Source organism: Corella eumyota, chromosome 3 (genome assembly GCF_963082875.1).
Source record: "Corella eumyota chromosome 3, kaCorEumy4.1, whole genome shotgun sequence".
NCBI lineage: Eukaryota > Metazoa > Chordata > Ascidiacea > Phlebobranchia > Corellidae > Corella > Corella eumyota.
The window spans coordinates 9,269,494-9,287,759 of NC_137492.1; the positions used below are offsets into that span (position 1 = coordinate 9,269,494).

At 32.3% G+C, this 18,266-nt stretch overlaps 2 protein-coding genes and 1 non-coding gene across 3 annotated transcripts; all 3 read left to right on the plus strand.

Moving 5' to 3' along the window:
* The first annotated feature begins 120 nt into the window (after positions 1–120).
* On the plus strand, positions 121–191 carry Trnag-gcc (transfer RNA glycine (anticodon GCC)). Its single transcript has one exon. It is a non-coding gene; the product is annotated as a tRNA-Gly (tRNA).
* Positions 192–377: 186 nt separating this feature from the next.
* On the plus strand, positions 378–5,995 carry LOC145745565 (uncharacterized). Its single transcript, XM_082563679.1, has 2 exons — positions 378–1,202; positions 4,753–5,995. The coding sequence occupies exons 1-2, from the start codon at positions 542–544 to the stop codon at positions 5,040–5,042; spliced, it is 951 nt and encodes a 316-aa protein (XP_082419805.1). The 5' UTR covers positions 378–541; the 3' UTR covers positions 5,043–5,995.
* A 1,414-nt stretch (positions 5,996–7,409) lies between these two features.
* Positions 7,410–18,192, plus strand: LOC145746258 (DNA (cytosine-5)-methyltransferase 1.S-like). The gene is made up of 8 exons (XM_082564497.1): positions 7,410–7,570; positions 10,874–11,101; positions 11,942–12,113; positions 12,945–13,121; positions 13,583–13,860; positions 14,223–14,375; positions 14,705–14,811; positions 14,896–18,192. Exons 1-8 carry the CDS (start codon positions 7,493–7,495, stop codon positions 17,807–17,809), a joined length of 4,107 nt encoding a protein of 1,368 aa, XP_082420623.1. The 5' UTR covers positions 7,410–7,492; the 3' UTR covers positions 17,810–18,192.
* Positions 18,193–18,266: the final 74 nt, after the last annotated feature.

The window sequence follows — 18,266 nt, forward strand, 5'->3', positions numbered from 1 at the left end:
TCCAAACCAAGTTAGTTACATTCCGTGTTATGTTCTATCAAGGTTTTCTTATAATACCGAATAAAAGTTTATTTACTTGGTTGCGCATTGGATACCATTTTAGTTGACGCTTTTGCGTACGCATTGGTGGTTCAGTGGTAGAATCCTCGCCTGCCACGCGGGGGGCCCGGGTTCGATTCCCGGCCAATGCAATTTTTTAATTTACAAGCATTTAATTTATTTTTTCCGTTTACATAAACCATTAAGTATCTCATTAAACGATAAAGTATTTTCCTCTAGTAAATTCCTTAAAATAATACTTATATAGATTAATACAACGAACATATAGATTAATACAACGAACAATACAACGAAACATTCTATTTGAATAAGGTTAATGCAAGCTGAATAGGAAATTTATTTAATCTAGTAGTAATATTAATACTGATAAATAATAAAAGCTGCAATATTGACTACCTAAATCAAATCCAACTACCTAAATCAAATCCAAAAATCAACTTTTATTATTAACTTTTTTGTTAATACTCAAAAAATTTACAATATGTCGGTCACTGATGCTTCCTTGAAGAAGTTTATGACTGTCATTGAGGGAAAGTTGGACAAGGTGACCAAGCGTCAGAATGCCTTGGAAAGGGGTTCGAGTTCCTCGCCTACACGTGAGATGGGCCGTGAGAAGGAGCTCAAAGACCTGGGAAACTCCATCCAAGAAATTCGTGACATGGTCACCAGCTTTAAAGACGATCTAGAAGCGTCCAACAAGCGTCAGATGGAGTTAGATCAAAAGGTGGACGATCTAGAACAATACGGCCGAAGCAATTGCCTTATCATCCACGGATGTAAAGGTATTCCAACAACAGATGCTTCACCATTCCCTTTCCGGGATTATGTATTACACCTTTTGAACACTCACATTCATCCTGGGTATTCCATCACCCATTGGGATATTGACACTGCCCATGTTTTACCATCTAAACGAAGGGACAGTAAACCGATTATTGTGAAGTTTGTTCGGCGAGATGTCCGTGATGATGTGTTCTGGCACAAGAAGAGGATGCAGGGCACCGGTATGGCGATCACCGAGTCACTGACGAAGCGCCGGCTGCACCTTGTTCACCAGGCAAAGATCAAGCTTGGAGCCAAATCTGTTTGGACGGTCAAGGGCAGAGTGATGGCATTCTTCAACGGAAAGCGCCACACAGTAGGTAAGGTAGAGGATATTATTACGATTTTTAACTCAGCTAAGTAAATGTTACCTACTGGGTTAGATGTTACTTATCTACTCACGCTTATATATCCCTAAAGTGTTTTTTTTTTGTTTTTTTTATTTATTTTTTTTTATTTATTTATTTGTTCGTTAGCATATAGTTCATTATTTTAAGTTGTGTAGCTCTATAGGATAATAATGGCCCATGAAATTATCAAGTGCAATATTTGTCTTAAAACTGTTAAAAATAGACAACCAGCAATTTTTTGTGATGCTAATAATCACTGGATCCATTTTAAATGTCTAAAACTAAACAAATTGGAAATAGAATTACTTCAAAATGAACCTCAAAGTAAGGCCTGGTGTTGCCCACACTGTTATAATTCTGCCCTACCCTTTTCAAATTGTAACCCTTATGAATTAACTCAGCAATCTAACCCAAACCCCCCTACCCCAACTCTTTGTCCATCCACCCTTAATCAAACATTTCAAACTTTAAACTATAATAACTTAGACCTTTTAGATCAAAACGATAACATGGAAACCAATCTTATTAATGACCAATATATGTTTGCCCATAATATACATGAGATAAATACCACCACAAACAACAGTTTTGTCACTATGTGTGTTAATATTAGATCAATTTCAAACCCAACCCACTTCACCAAACTCCAAGGTCTAATTAACTCCATGGAATTAAAACCTGACATAATAGCAATTAATGAAACTTGGCTTTACCCAAACCAAATTGGACAACATATAAATTTACCTGGCTATACATTCAGTGCCAACAGCAGATCTTCTTCTAGAGGAGGTGGTGTTGCAATGTATATTAAAGACAACCTAAATTTTTCAATAAGACATGAACTAACAATAATGAAAGAAAAGGAGTTTGAGTCCCTGTTTGTTGATATTTTTATTAATAACACCCAAATTATAACAACTGGAACAATTTACAGATTACCCAGTTTAAATAAAAACCACCATAAATCATTTCTTGATCAATTAAAATTTGTTTTGGACACACTTGCAAAACAAAAACACACATGCTATATTATGGGCGATATGAACTATAACTTATTAGAGACCTTAAATTTGGACATTAATAACTTTGTTGACACTATGTTTTTTAACTCCTTTTTCCCTCTTATAAACAAACCAACCAGAATAACTGATTCAACCCAAACTGTCTTAGATCATATTTGGACCAACAACCATAAATCCCTAATTAGAAGTGCTATTATTGTCGATGGCATTTCAGATCACTTTCCAGTAGTTCAATGTACAAACATAACTAGAAACCAAAACCCAACTATTAATACTGAAACCTACAGATGCTATAATCCAACAAATCTGGCAAAATTTAATACTAACCTTGAAAATCTAAAAACAGACCAAATATACTCATTTGAAGACCCAAATGAAGCCTATAAAGAATTTATAACATCCTATAAAAAAACTTTTGACCAAAACTCTAAAAATAAACTGGATTATAACCTCAAAAGAAATAAATATGAAAAATCAATGAAATCTGCCAAATTTGAGTATTACAAAGGTCTGTTTAATAAATTTAGGTTTAATATGAAAAAAACTTGGACTACTATTAACTCTCTTATGGGTAAATCTAAAAGAAAAAAACATCAAGTCAAATTTAATATCAACAACAGTCCAACCTCAGACAACAAGATAATATCCAATCATTTTAATACACACTTCACATCAATAGCAGAAAAACTGGTTAAATCTATACCCTCTACCAACCTGACCTTTAATTCCTTCCTCAAAAAACCTATATTGAAATCAATTTTTATTAAACCCACCTGTCCAAGAGAGATTGAACTTATTTTGGCATCAATGAAACCCAAAACTAGTTATGGATTGGATGAAATACCATCAAAAATTGTTAAATCAACCCCTCAAAAAATTATAGAAATACTAAGTCATATTTTCAACCTTTCGATTGCAACTGGCATATCAATATATGAATTTAAAACTGCCAAAGTAATTCCTATTTACAAAAAGGGTGACCTCAAAGAAACTAAAAACTATAGACCCATTAGCCTTCTACCCTGTTTTTCAAAAATACTAGAAAGAATTATGCATAAAAGGGTATCATGCTTTCTTGAACAAAATAATTTTTTTTTAAACAACAATTTGGATTTCGAAAACTTCGTTCAACTAACTTAGCTGCAGCCCTATTAATAAGTAAAATTACTGATGCTTTTGAACAAAAAAAAGCAGCACTTGGAATATTTTTGGACTTTTCGAAGGCTTTTGACACTATAGATCATACAATACTACTGCACAAACTACAATACTATGGAATAAGAGGAATTGCCCAAAACTGGTTTAAACATTATCTGACAAATAGATCTCATGTCGTCGAATTTAATGGCCAGTTATCAACCAATAAGAATAGAATTACTTATGGTGTACCTCAAGGCTCAATACTGGGACCTTTACTTTTTTTAATTTACATAAATGACCTTCCCAACTCCCTGCTAAAATCTTCCCCTGTAATGTTTGCAGATGACACCACCCTTCTTTTAACCGATAAAAACCCTGAGAACTTAATTTTAAATGGTAATAATGAACTAGCTAATTTACAGCACTGGCTCTCTGCAAACAAACTATCCCTCAATATTGGAAAAACCAAATATATAATTTTTAAACCAAGTAATAACCAATCCATCAAACAACTTAAAAATCTGACAATAAGTAAAACAGTCATTGAAAAAGTTCATGAAATTAAATTTCTTGGACTTACCATCAGCCAAAATCTCTCTTGGAAATCACATATGACAAACATACTTAAAAAAATTCGACAAAACCTTGGAGTTATTCGAAGAATTCGGCCAAATCTAAACCAAAATGCAATAATCTCCTTATACCATACTCTAATTTTAAGTCATATCCGTTATTGTATCCCCATTTGGAAACATGGTAGTTTGAAAATTCAATCCCAAATTCAACATGTTTGCAAAAAATACCTTACTATGATTTCTTATTCTTATAATACCAACCAAGATAAAACTTCTTTGCCCACACATTTACTATCTCTTGAAGATCTTTTTACCCTTGAAACTAGCTCTATAGTTTTTCAATACCTAAAAAACTCCCTCCCATCTTGTTTTGATAATTTCTTCTCTAACCCAAGCAACATTCACTCCCAAAATACCCGATACAAATCTAAACTGTCAACCCCATATTTTAGCAAAACCTTGACACAACAATCAATTAAGTACATTGGTGTTAAAATCTGGAATAAATTACCTGATAAAATTATTAAGCTAAACTGTTCAAACAAAACCTTCAATAAAAAACTCAAAAACCATCTATTGTCCGAAATTATTCACCCCAACCTTAAATAATAATTCACACACAGATAAGCACCTATAATTATTTATGCATGCTAACCACCATTTCTCTTACTACATATTCACTGTTAGATTTGCTTGTGATGTTTTTATATTTTATTCTTTATTGTATTTATTTTGTACTTAAAATATTTACTTTTAAACAAGGCAGTCCATGTATTTAAACAGGTCATGCCTATGCCACCGTAATTTTCACTGTAAGTGTGCTGTGCAATTGGTTGTTGTTCCGAAAGGCAGTCCATGCTGATAACAGGTCATGCCAAACTTGTGAAACAGTTTTATTTCCTAATTTATTTTTTACTAACCTTTTCACTAAATTTGTAATTGCATTATTCCTTGACTGCACCTCAGTACTCACAATAAATATATATATTTTTTTTTTGTTTTTTTTTATGTATTTTTTATATATTTTTTTTCTGTTACACTGTGTGCTACAATTCCAGAACTCCTCTGCTTAATTACCCTTTAAAATTTTGCCAAACCCAGTGTCAAAACACCAAAGTAGCATCGTTTTCAATAAATTACCAGTAAATTATCCTTATAAATACATTAACTAAGAACTTATTACTGCCGAGAATTTTTTTGTTTTTTCAGACTGGGCTCTCAGACCATATACTTCAAAAAGCAACACCAACCTTACCATATTCCTCCAACCACCCTGAACAAATAATTTGGACCATACAAAGCTACTTATTCATTCAGCTACTCCAACACTTTGCGTCACAAACTTAACTTAATTATGCAATCTCTCTTTAAACTATCAATGTAATATATTTTAATTTATCAAGTTTCCTCTTTCTTTTCTATTATTAACTAGTTTTAAACATTTATATTTACTTACTCTATATACGTGAACCCCCACTAGTTGGTGGGTTGTTTAATATTTTTGTGCGTTGTATGTGATATACGTTGTGAAAGGCCATTCTGGGACGTTCTTTCTTTAGGTAGGTTTATTTCGGTTAGTCCCTTTATCACATGCAATTTATCGTGACCAGTTCGTGCTTTCCTACTAGAGCCATACTGGGTTATATTAAATGTAATTATTATTTTCTTTAAGTTATTTTTTACACTGTAACTACCATCGACAGTGATTGCTTTACTATTATAAATCAAATGTGTCGTAACTTTCTTTTTTTTTCGTACAATTTTATTTTGTTATTTCGTCACTCCTTTTTTATAGTTTTATTTTTTTGGTGTATATTTTGTAAAATGTATTTTATATATCGCATTTATTAATAATATAATCTATACTGGGTTTGGTGACCATGCCATAAAATAATTAAAATCTTCATGTAAACATTAATACTTTTGACATGTTTTAAATCATTAAATTGATTTTGTCATTTTTTCCCGTCGCATTGTTGTAATATTAATTGTATATCGTATTTATTATTTACTTTTATCAATGCGCGAAAAACCAAAATAAAAAAAAAAAAAAAAAAAAAAAAGAACATTGGCGTTTTTTATTGATTTTTTTTAAATAACAAATTTAACCGGCGTCTGGGGTAGTGGTAAGAACACTTGCTTTTGCTACACCCTATGAGGTTTTTGGTTTAATCCCCACTGCTCTCACGCTGTAGTGCCGTGAATGGGGTTGATCCACCACAAAAGTAGTTTAACACGTGACCGGAAGTAAAATTAGATGATCAAAATGGGTCTTAGAAATGCATTACATGTATAGGAAAAAACACAAATATTTCGTTTTACAAAAATTCCTTACGTAGAAATCTAAAAATTTCACCGGAATTTCATTTTACTTATATTTTAACAATTTTACGCGCAGTTTTTTTCGAGTAGTGTTGTTACTAAATAGAGATATGATAAAAAAATTAATAATAAAAAAATGCCAAAAATGTTGTGTACTAAACACAAAAAATTATTAAACAACATATGCCGAAAACCTTTAGTAATAGTTTTCCTACAACCCGAGTTATTTTAGATACTACAGAAATATCAATTGATAATCCATCTCATGTTCTTGCTCAAAGAGCAACATTTTCGAGATACAAAAACAAAAATACGCTCAAAACAATGATTGGAATTTCTCCCAATGGCCTAGTAAGTTATGTTAGCCCATCTTGGTGACTTTGCTAGTGATCGCCAAATCATTGAAGATTTCTCATTATATGAAGAAGCTTATCAATATTTCAATACCAAATACAGCTTAATGGCCGATAGAGGAATTTTAGTTCAAGACTTAAAAGTTGTTGTTACGGTCATAGTCTTGAAGTCTAATAAATTAAATATTTTGTATAGATATTAGCGTTTGGTGGTTAAATGTAACATTAAAAAATTAATTAGAATCTTAAAAATATATTAAATTTAGAAACCACGAAGTTGATGACAAGGCTTATTAAGATCGGCCTTTTAGTAGCCAAGCTCGCTGGGCTAGATTATTTGTTTTATAACTAACCTTTTAATTAAATCGATTTTTCTTCCTGTGAATTTAGCTTCCCGCTTGGCTAATTGTATTTTTAACTCAGCAACGGTCTTTTCCTCATAATTCATTTTAAAAAGTTATAATATTAAATAACTTTATGTTTTACTCTTGGCATCGCTCGTAACTATAAACCGGTAGGACCGAGGTCTAGCGGTAAAAGCGTACATGAATCAAACTAATGTTACTCTATGTTTATGTAGCGCATCGACCTTCCCACATCGAGAATAAAAATATATACAAAAAATGTATCGATAAACATGACGCTTATTTATTTTTTTAAAGAATAGTTTTTTAAAAGGTTTTTACTTACAATATGCTAAAAAGTGTTTACCATCATACAGCGGAAAATTGGGTTTTCGCGGGCTTTGTGTAAAACAGATTCGGCGTGGCATCTCGTATGGTTGATAGGTTGTTGGTAGTGAATTGTTTTTATTTTGCTTATTATTCTGTCCTCTTTTTATTATAAAAATGTCTCCAGTGCCAGACAAACTTGAATCTTCAAAGTTGGCAAAAAGTTCAAGTAAAGATGTCTCAACAACAAGACAGGTAACCAAATTACGATAAGCAGATAAGATTTAGTTTGATAAGACAGTCGCATGTTTAGCTGTTTAGTTCTACAAATAAAAAAATGGCTTTTTACGGCCGAAGTTTCTAGTTCCTGTCTCACAAATGTATTTTTAAAACGAATGAAAGACCGGCGCTTATGGCCTGCAAAATGGACTATACTAAAGTACGGGATGCGGGATAGTGCGGGACCGTATGTAAACGTTAATAAAAATTCGCGGAATGCGGGACGGAGTGGCATTTTTGTACTTTACTGCGGGATAAATGCAGTCAAGGTCTGAGGAACGATGCGGGATTGCTTTTAAAGGCATAGGAATGAATAGAATGATGCTAAAACGACTATAAAGTGCAAGGGAAGATTAGGGAAGGGTATAAAAATCCCGTCATTTTCCGCAATCAGCGTCTTTTTGTTAACGTTTATATACGGCTTCAGTATTTCCCGCACCCCGCAATCTTTCGTATCCCGTATTTTAGTATGAATGCCAGACACTTCAGCCCCCGGACACTTCGGCCAAGACATTTCGGCCAAAATTTTTTTTTCAAAACAGCGGGGGTTTGGCATTTTAATTACCGCGATAAATTTTATTTTCGCGTAGTTATATACAGTTTTTTAAACAGTATTTGAAACAAAATAAGCAGTAAATTAATATTATTTTTTAATAATAATGTGCAAGAACATGTTATCTTTCTTTTGTCGTGTCAATTTTTTAATTTTACAAACTAAAACCTATAAAAAACTAATTTTGAAAGCGCGCGCTTTTAGGTGACGGAGGACAATGCATAATGATATCTCGTATTTTGCCAAATAGTGCCGCCTTTCCAAACAATATTTGAAGAAAATAGAGCGTTAATTTTTTATTTTTTACACTGAGGATTATGCATAAATATGTTATCTTTCTTTTCCCGTGTTAATTTTTTAATTTTACAAACTAAAACTTATAAAAAAACTTATTTTGAAAGCGCGCGCTTTTAGGTGACACAAGACGATGCATTATGATATCACGTATTTTGCGAAATAGGGCCGTCTTTCTAAACGATATTTGAAGAAAATAGATCATTAATTAATCATTTTTTACACTGAGGAATGTGCATAAATATGTTATTAGTTATTGCCCGTGTTAATGTATATAAATTTATATACTAAAACACAAAGAATAAAACGTTTAAAGAGTTGCCAAAAGATTTGTCTTGCAAAAAAACGGCGGAGAGTCGGCGATGAAATTCCCGTGTATAAAGTCAGCGTAAGACCATATTTTACCGATATTCAAAATAAAATTTTGCATAAAGTACAGTATATATGAAAGTTTTTATTGGTTGTTACGTTAATGACATATGTTGGTTTTTGGAATATTTATTTTTTTAAAGATTTTTGTTTCAAAAATCTTTTTTTAAAACGAAAGAAAGATGGGTGCTTTTGGCCTGCAAAATTTTATGACTAACATATGTCATTAACGTAACAACCAATAAAAACTTTTATATATACTGTACTTTATGCAAAATTTTATTTTTTTGGCTGAAATGTGCAAAATTTTAAATTTTTGGCTGAAATGTCTTGGCCGAAGTGTCCGGGGGCCGAAGTGTCTGGTTACCTTTAGTACTACCCTGCAAAATTTACTTTCGGCCTGCATAATTTTTTTATTTAACTTCGGGAAGTCCACGGCATAAAGCCCGCATTTGATGTCAACGTAAGACCATATTTCATCAAAATTCAAAATAAAATTTGACAAAAAGTATAATACATAAAATAATTGTAATTGGTTGTTACGTTTTGTTACGCTTTTTAAATTGGTTGTTATGTTAGTTTTTAGAATGTTTATTTTTTTAAGACTTATGTTTCAAAAACTAATTTTAAAACGGACTAAAGACAAGTGCTTTAGACGTTTAAAATTTTACGACTAATTGCTCTTGGCCTGCGAAATTTTTCATTATACTGCAGGAAGTTTGCAGCGTAAAGCCCGCACATACCTTTAATGCAAGACCATATATTTTACCAACGCAAGACAATATTTTTTTTTTCGGTAACCAGAGACTTTGGCTCATGGACACCTCGGCCAAGACACTTCGGCCAAAAATTTTTTTTTAAAACAGCGGGGATTTCGTATTTTAATTACCGCAAAAAATGTTATTTTCCCGTATTTATATACAGTTTTTCAGACAGTATTTGAATTAAAATAAGCTGTAAATTAATAATTTTTTTAAAGAATAATGTGCACGAACATGTTATCTTCCTTTTCCAGTGTCAATTTTTTAATTTAACAAACTAAAACCTATAAAAAACTAATTTTAAAAGCGTGCGCTTTTAGGTGACACAAGACAATGCGTTATGATATCACGTTTTTACAACTAATCGCTTTCGGCCTGCGAAATTTTTCACTAAACTGCGGGGTGCCTGCAGCGATAAGCCCGCGTATACCTTAACGCAAGACCCTATTTTACTGATATTCAAAATAAAATTTGGCAAAAGTACAATAGTTAAAAAAGTTTTAACTGGTTAAGATAAATATATATGTTAATTTTTACAATATTTTTTTTTTTAAAGATTTTTATCTCGAAACTGTGATTTTAAAACGCATTTTACTTTTTGTCAAATTTTATTTTGAATTTCGATAAAATTTTCTTACGTTGACATCAAACGCGGGCTTTAAAATTATGGAGGTCGAAAGTAAATTTTGCAATCCATAAGCGCCCGTCTTTAATTCGTTTTAAAAAAAGGTTTTTGAAACAAAAATCTTAAAAAAAATTAATAGTCTAAGAACTAACATATGTCATTAACGTAACAACCAATAAAAACTTTTATATATTTTGTACTTTATGCAAAATAAACTAACATATATACTTATCGTAACAACCAACTAAAATGTTTTTATATATTATACTTTTTGTCCAATTTTATTTTGAATTTTGATAAGATACGGTCTTACGTTGACATCAAACATGGGCTTTACGACGTGGTCTTCCCGCAGTTAGATGAAAAATTATGCAGGCTAAAAGTAAATATTGAAGGCCATAAGCGCCCGTATTTAATCCGTTTTAAAAATACATTTGTAAGACTTTATCAAATTTTATTTTGAATATCAATAAAATATGGTCTTAAGCTGACATTTTACGCGGCAATTTCGTCACCGACTCTCCGCGTTTTTTGCAGGCCGAAGCTTCTCATGGTCAAAGCTTCTGGTCCCCCTTTCAACATTATGTATTTTAGAGTGTTTACATAGAAAATAAGCCCGCAATTGTCTTTTAGTGTTTAGACCTTCCATTAGCTAATATACTATATTTTTTCTACAGTTCATGATAACAGAAATGTTTGCAAGAAAACCAAAAAGAAAGGCCAAAAACAATGATGTTCTGGAATATGTTATAGATGGTGTGGATCTGGCAAAGCCTAAAGAGAAGCGGTCACGAATAAATATTGATGACAATTTTGTCCTGAGTGATAAAGAAAATTTGGAACCAGAAATCTCTAAAAAAATCACTGTTGACCAAGAAACTAAAAACGATATTTCTGTTTCAAAGGTTGTTCACTTTTTGTATGTGTTTATGCTTGTTATAAAAAGGTTAACTTGATGGCCTAAATATCAGTCATGGGCGCCAATCCAAAAAAATTTTTAATTAAATTTGGGGGGGGGTACCAAAAAATAGTCAAATTTCGCTGAAAAAGGTGTTTTAAAGTGCTCTTATTAGGTTTAACTTGACTCTAAATAGTCTTAAATTTAATATTTCCGAAGTAAGCAGATCACTTAAGTCTTTAACGAACAGAAGTACAATTATTACGTAGATAAGGCACCAAACAACCGTTATTTGGTTTGCAATAATGCCAGTTTTATTTTATAATGTTAATAATACAATGAAATTTGGCACCATTTCAAACATTTTTTATTCTGAAATTTTTAGATCGCGTACATAACTATCAATTTTCAGCAGCATTTTGCAAACTAGAGGTGCCACATATATTCACTTAAAACAGTTACGCCATTACAGTCTTGAATTGGCAGTGGCAGTTTAAGATGTTATTGATTATAAATACTTGATATTTTATCTGCTGTTAGTTATTGATTTAAACGCCTATTTAAGATGCTATAGCATGCAGGTAGCAATGATCAAACCAGGGACGTGGTGATCGCTAGTGCTCTAGTTGCTACACCATGCTGTCAGAGTCGGTTTATTTGTTTTCAATAAAAACCGTTTTTCTAAAAATGGAAATGCAAAAATTGCACCAATCTTACTAGTCAAACTAATTGCACTACTTATTTTATTCTTTTGTTATGTAACTGCATCTCTTGATTGCTTTTTTTGGGGTCACCTATGTATTAAAAAAATGTGTGAAATTAAAAATGTAAAATTTAAACATTTTAGGAACCTATTCAAAAAATCAAGTGCAAAGAATGTCGCCAGTTTTTACATGAGGTATCGGTTTATCCTGGGGACCCAGCTGTAGCTGAAGAAGAATTTGTGGTGCTTACACACGAGTCTTTATCTTTGTTTGTTGGAAATGAAGAGACAGGAAGACCACAACATAAAGTTACTGGTAAAATTGTGGTTTCATTGGCCATATATATATTTGCCCTTTTTAATGAAAACTAAATTTTTTTCTTTTTTAAAACTCTGTATTTTTATCTAGAAATTATAACATTAAATAAGTGCCAATAATGTAAGGTTAAATATTTAGATAAATTAACCGCAAAATGTTAATAAACAAGGACAACCCAGAAAAGATGGGAATGGTGTCCACTAATTATCTCCAAATTTAAACTGTCTAATAAATACTTTCATGGACCTATAAAACATTTTTTCTGGCTTTAAACTTTGTTAGTGTAAGCTGGCATTTTCCGGTTATACGTACAGATATTTTTCAAAGGATGTCTCCAGCACACTTTTTTGTTTGCAATGAAATAGAAAAAAAGCAGTAGTATTTAGTTTACAAGCAGTAGCAGTTTATGATTTGAAAAATAAAAAATAAAGTTGTGTTATGACACTGCATATAAATGCAGGTTTGACGCTTGTAAGTATATTAGACAACAGTTTTATACATAAAAAGTGTATATACTAGTGTTGAACACTAATTTTTTGAACTATATATACATATATATATTTTTTTTATAAAAACTCATATAAACAAATATCTGTGCAACGAGAATATATATCTATTTTTTGTCCAAATAAAAGGTTACAATCTTTTTACTACTTAAAATCCCGCACAAATGGTGGCTTATTTAATAGCATATGTATATGGTAAGATTATTGAAATATTTTACTTTAGTACTGTTATTTATATAGTTTAAGTTTATTTACAATTAAGATAAACACAAGCTTTACTTTTTTGTCTAAAACATGACTATAATGCTTATGTTTTTTGTAGGGTTTACTGTGTATGATAAAGGAATGCATATTTGTTCGTTTGATACTGGACTAATTGAAAAAAATATTGAACTCTACTTTAGTGGTATGATTAAACCTGTGTTTGATGAAGATCCAAATCTAGAAGGAGGAGTACCTGGAAAAAGATTAGGTCCTATCAATGAATGGTTTACAGCTGGTATAGTATTATATGTTTTTTATTGTTTGTGTAAATATATTTATTTAAATTTGGTATTTTTTTAATTTAATATATTTTAAATAAAATTAAAAAAATCTTTACAGATTATAGATTTTATTTTGTTAAATTTTGAATGCTTTTTTGATCAAATTTCTGTCATATTCATTTTTGTAGTATTTTGCCATACAGCTAAGTAACAATATCTATCAATAGCTGATGCATATTGCGACTTAGTTTTTAGCATAACACACTATCAGCAATGTCACAGGAGTGACAGATTATTTTTAGTGTTTCCTTAAAATATATAAAAAACGATTATTGGATTTTTTTGTATGTACATTTAAAAAAGTTTAAAACTGTAGGTATGGTTTAAGGTTTGTTTTTAATATATATAGTGGAAAATAAAACTTTTAGTTGAAATATTAAAATTGGAATTGAAAATATGGTTATTGTAAATAAAGGGTTTGATGGAGGAGAAAGGGCACTGGTTGGCTTTTCTACTGGTTTTGCTGATTACTTCTTAATGGAACCATCCTGTGCCTACCAAGAGTATTGGGCAGCGCTGCAAGAGAAAATATACATGAGCAAAAACGTGATTGAGTTTTTATCTGACAATCCTTTAGCTGTTTATGAGGATTTAGTCAATCATATTCAAACTACTGTTCCTTCGGCTTCCCTTGGAGTCCAAAAGTTTACTGAGGATTCACTTTTGCGACATGCACAGTTTGTTGTGGAACAGGTAAAATATTTGATACCCATATTTTTTTGGATAATAAAAGTTTTTATAGGGCTGTTTTAGCCCTTTATTTAAATTGTCTTTTTGAATAAAAGCAGATCTAGTACGGAATATGTTTTATTGAATTAAAATTTTAACACAAGTTTTTTTTTTTAACTTTTGTTGATGTATGCCACAAGAAATACTTTTCAAACAGGTAATATATGTTTAGGTTACTAAATGAAACTTTGAATACAAATTTTTTATTGGCATATAAAAGAAATGCAATGTATTCGATTCTAAAAATTATGTGATTTAAATTGTGTGTATCTTTTGTTGCTAAATATCTTTACAAAAATTTAAAAAAAATATGTTTTAACTTTAAGGTTGAATCTTTTGACTCGGCTCGATCGGAAGAAGAAGACTCTCTTCTTGGAACCCCATGTGTTCGAGATCTCATCCACTTGGCAGGCGTCACGTTGGGAAAAAGAAGATTGGCTCGCAAGGGCACAATTTTTAGGGAAAAGAAACATGTTAAGGTAAATAAATTTAATTATTTATGTGAGCAAGTGATTTTATATTTTAAACTGGGTATGGGTCTAAACTTGTTTATTTATTGTTGATTGATATTTGAAAAATTCTTCTTGGGTAGGTTAAACTCATTTACCCTTTTACGCTTTACACTTGTAGTTAATAAAGCAGGTATAAAAAAAAAACTATTTTAATTTATCAAGGCTTGCAAATTACATATGTCAATGTCATTTTTATGATTTTTTTTACTTTTATGTAATTAAATAACTGTGTTAGTATTAAGTTTGATACATATTTTTAATTAAATAATGATGTTAATATTTTGTGCTTGCTTTAGGCTTCCTCAACTCGTGCAACAACAACAAGACTTGTGGCAGAAATTATGGAACAGTTCTTTAAAGGAACAGTGGATGCTACAACTGGCAACAAAATTAGAAGAAGGCGGTAAAAAGATCCTTTTATTCTAGATTTTTTTGAAAGTGAAAATAATGAATTGAAATTTTGACTAATATTGTTCCTTTTGTTAAGATGTGGGGTATGTGAAGCTTGCTTAAAACCAGAATGTGGCAAGTGTGTAGCATGTCGAGACATGGTCAAATTCGGCGGCAGTGGTCGGGCCAAGCAATCATGTATTGATCGAAAATGCCCAAACATGGGACTGGAAGATGTGGATGAAGATCTTGAAAATGAGGAAGAAAAGGAAGAACCTCAAATAAAATCGTCCCAAGTTAAATCTTCTAAAGTAAAGCAACAAATAAAGCAAAGCATAAATTGGGTTGGAGATCCGATATTTGAAGTACAAGAGAAAAGTGATTGTCAGTATTATGCATCTGTTAAAATCGGCGACAAGATTTACAGAATTGGTGACTGTGTGTCTGTGTTGTCAGACAAAGAAGAGGAAAGTTCATATGTTGGACGTATAATGTACTTATGGCAAGACAACTGTAAAATGGCACACATCGATTGGTATGTGCGATCATCTGAGACCATATTGCAAGAAACAGGTGACCCTGCTGAATTGTTTTTAATCGATGAGTGCGAAAACATGAAAGTTTCTTGTATTGACAGCAAAATTGAAGTACATTTCAAACCAGCACACGAAGATTGGTTTGTTATGGGCGGAGTTGATGATGATCGGCAACTGCCAACCTGCGATGGAAAAAACATTTTTTTTTATCAAAAATGGTATGACCCAGACTTAGCTAGATTTGTTGACCCTCCATCAGTTGAAATCACAGATGAACCTGACTTCTGTCCATCTTGTGTGAGGCTTGATATCATTAAAAAAAAAAATACTTTAACGGCCACCACCGAGTTAAAGCAATCAGACAATAAGGTATTTTACAAAGTGGCAAGCAAACATGGAATAGATTACACTATTGGAGACTCGGTCTACCTCTCTGTCGATGCCTTTGACTTTGATTTTAAGCCATTGAAGCAAAAAAAGCAACAATTTGCAAAATCTTTGGATGACATTGACGAAGATGAATATCCCGAATACTACCGCAAAGGAGGTTACATCAAGGGAAGTAATGAGCTTGTTTCAGAGCCATTTCGTATTGCACGCATTATTGAAATTTACTGCAATAAAACAAACAAGAAAAACCAAAATATTAAACTTAAGGTTACAAAGTTTTATCGTCCGGAAAACACGCCAATAAAAAATCCACATCATTTTGACCTAAATCTTTTGTATTATTCTGATGAAGATGTTGTAGTTGACTTTACTTTAGTTGAGGGTTTATGCAAAGTCGAGTGCAAATATGATTTGAATGTTTCAACAGATGAGTACTCCAAAAAAGGAGAAAATCGGTTTTATTTCATTGAATGGTTTAATTCAAAGTTGCAAGATTTTAGTGAGCCTCCATTCAAGTCCCGAAGAAGTGGAATTAGACAAATGATCCTGGGTGCTAGTGAGGAAAAAGGCAAACAAATTTCTAAGGTCACAAAATTAACAAAAGTCACAAAGGTTAAAGACAATGATAAAATAAATATATCTGAAAATAAAATTGAGGTAAATTTTTCCAAACTCCATACCCTTGATGTGTTTTCTGGCTGCGGGGGGCTTTCTGAGGGATTTCACCAAGCAGGTTTGGCTGAACCTGCTTTTGCTGTTGAATTGTGGGAGCCAGCTGCTCAAGCTTATCGATTAAACAATCCTGGAACAACAGTTTTCACTGAAGACTGCAATGTGCTCCTGGAAATGGTAATGTCTGGAAAAAAAAGAAGTAATTGTGGACAACGTCTTCCACAAAAGGGTGACGTTGAGTTACTTTGTGGCGGTCCACCGTGTCAGGGGTTTAGCGGAATGAATCGATTTAACTCAAGGGAATATTCCAGATTTAAAAACTCACTCGTTGTTTCTTACCTCTCATATTGCGATTATTATCGACCGAGATTTTTTCTTCTCGAAAATGTTCGCAACTTTGTCTCTTATAAAAACTGTATGGTTCTAAAGTTAGCCCTTGCTTCACTTATAAAAATGGGGTATCAATGTACATTTGGTGTCTTACAAGCTGGTCATTATGGTGTAGCCCAAACTCGCCGCCGAGCCATAATTTTGGCTGCCGCACCTGGTGAGAGGTTGCCTCTTTACCCCGAGCCTCTGCACACTTTTTCGACACGCGGTGGTAGCTTAAGTGCCCAGGTTGGGAATAAACGTTACACAAACAATATCAAAAGACTGGATGCAGCTCCCTATAGAACGATTACGGTTCGAGATGCTATGTCAGATTTACCCCTGATTGAAAATGGTCATTCAAAGCTCGAAATCTCTTACAAGGGAGATGCTCAAAGTCATTTTCAAAGAAATATTCGTGGATATCAGGACATTCTTCATGATCACATTTGCAAGGATATGAGTTCTCTTGTTGAAGCAAGAATGAAGATGATTCCTCTTCTTCCTGGATCTGATTGGAGAGATCTTCCGAACAAGATTGTAAAATTATCTGATGGAACTATGTCCAAGCTTCTTAACTATGATCACAATGATAAAAAGCAAGGTAAGGCGTCAACTGGAGCTTTGCGAGGGGTTTGCTCTTGTGCCGCAGGAAAGGCATGTGACCCTCTTGATCGCCAATTCAACACACTTATTCCATGGTGCTTGCCTCACACCGGAAATCGCCACAATAATTGGGCGGGGCTATATGGAAGGTTAGAGTGGGAGGGGTTTTTCAGCACAACAGTCACAAATCCCGAGCCCATGGGCAAACAAGGAAGGGTGTTGCACCCAGTTCAAAATCGAGTTGTTAGTGTGCGTGAGTGCGCAAGGTCGCAAGGGTTTCCAGATACTTATCGTTTTTTTGGAAGCTTATTGGATAAGCACAGAGAAGTTGGCAACGCTGTTCCACCTCCCATGGCTAAAGCAATCGGCTTGGAGATAAAGAAATGCCTAATATGGAAAGCTGAAAGAAATCTTAAAAGCGATAAAACAAATTTGTAAATTTATTCTATATTATTTTTTTTTACGTTGTGGTTTTTCAATTTTTTTAACAAAAAAATTTATAAAAGTCATAATTGTATTTATTTTTTTTTTTAATTTCAGTTTTTTATAATTAAGTTCATAAAAAATATATTCTTGTTTAATATGATTTTTTAAACAGTTTTAACCCTTTAAATATCTTTAAAAAACGCTTCTTTTAATTTTCGCTTTGAAGTGTTTATATTTATACTATTGTTAAATTTTTTTTTGGCTATCCATTTTTTTTACATTACGTGTAATGAAAAAGTTGTAATGGTTTATACAGAACAACGTATAAAGAAGTCTTCTAATTGTTTCAAGTATTAAAAGATACAAAATTTCAGGTGCGTAGGGCATCTACATAAGATAATATTTCTTTACTAAACCGATTTTTAAAATGTAACTTTTAAACTTTTCAAATAAATGGTATGTAATTAGG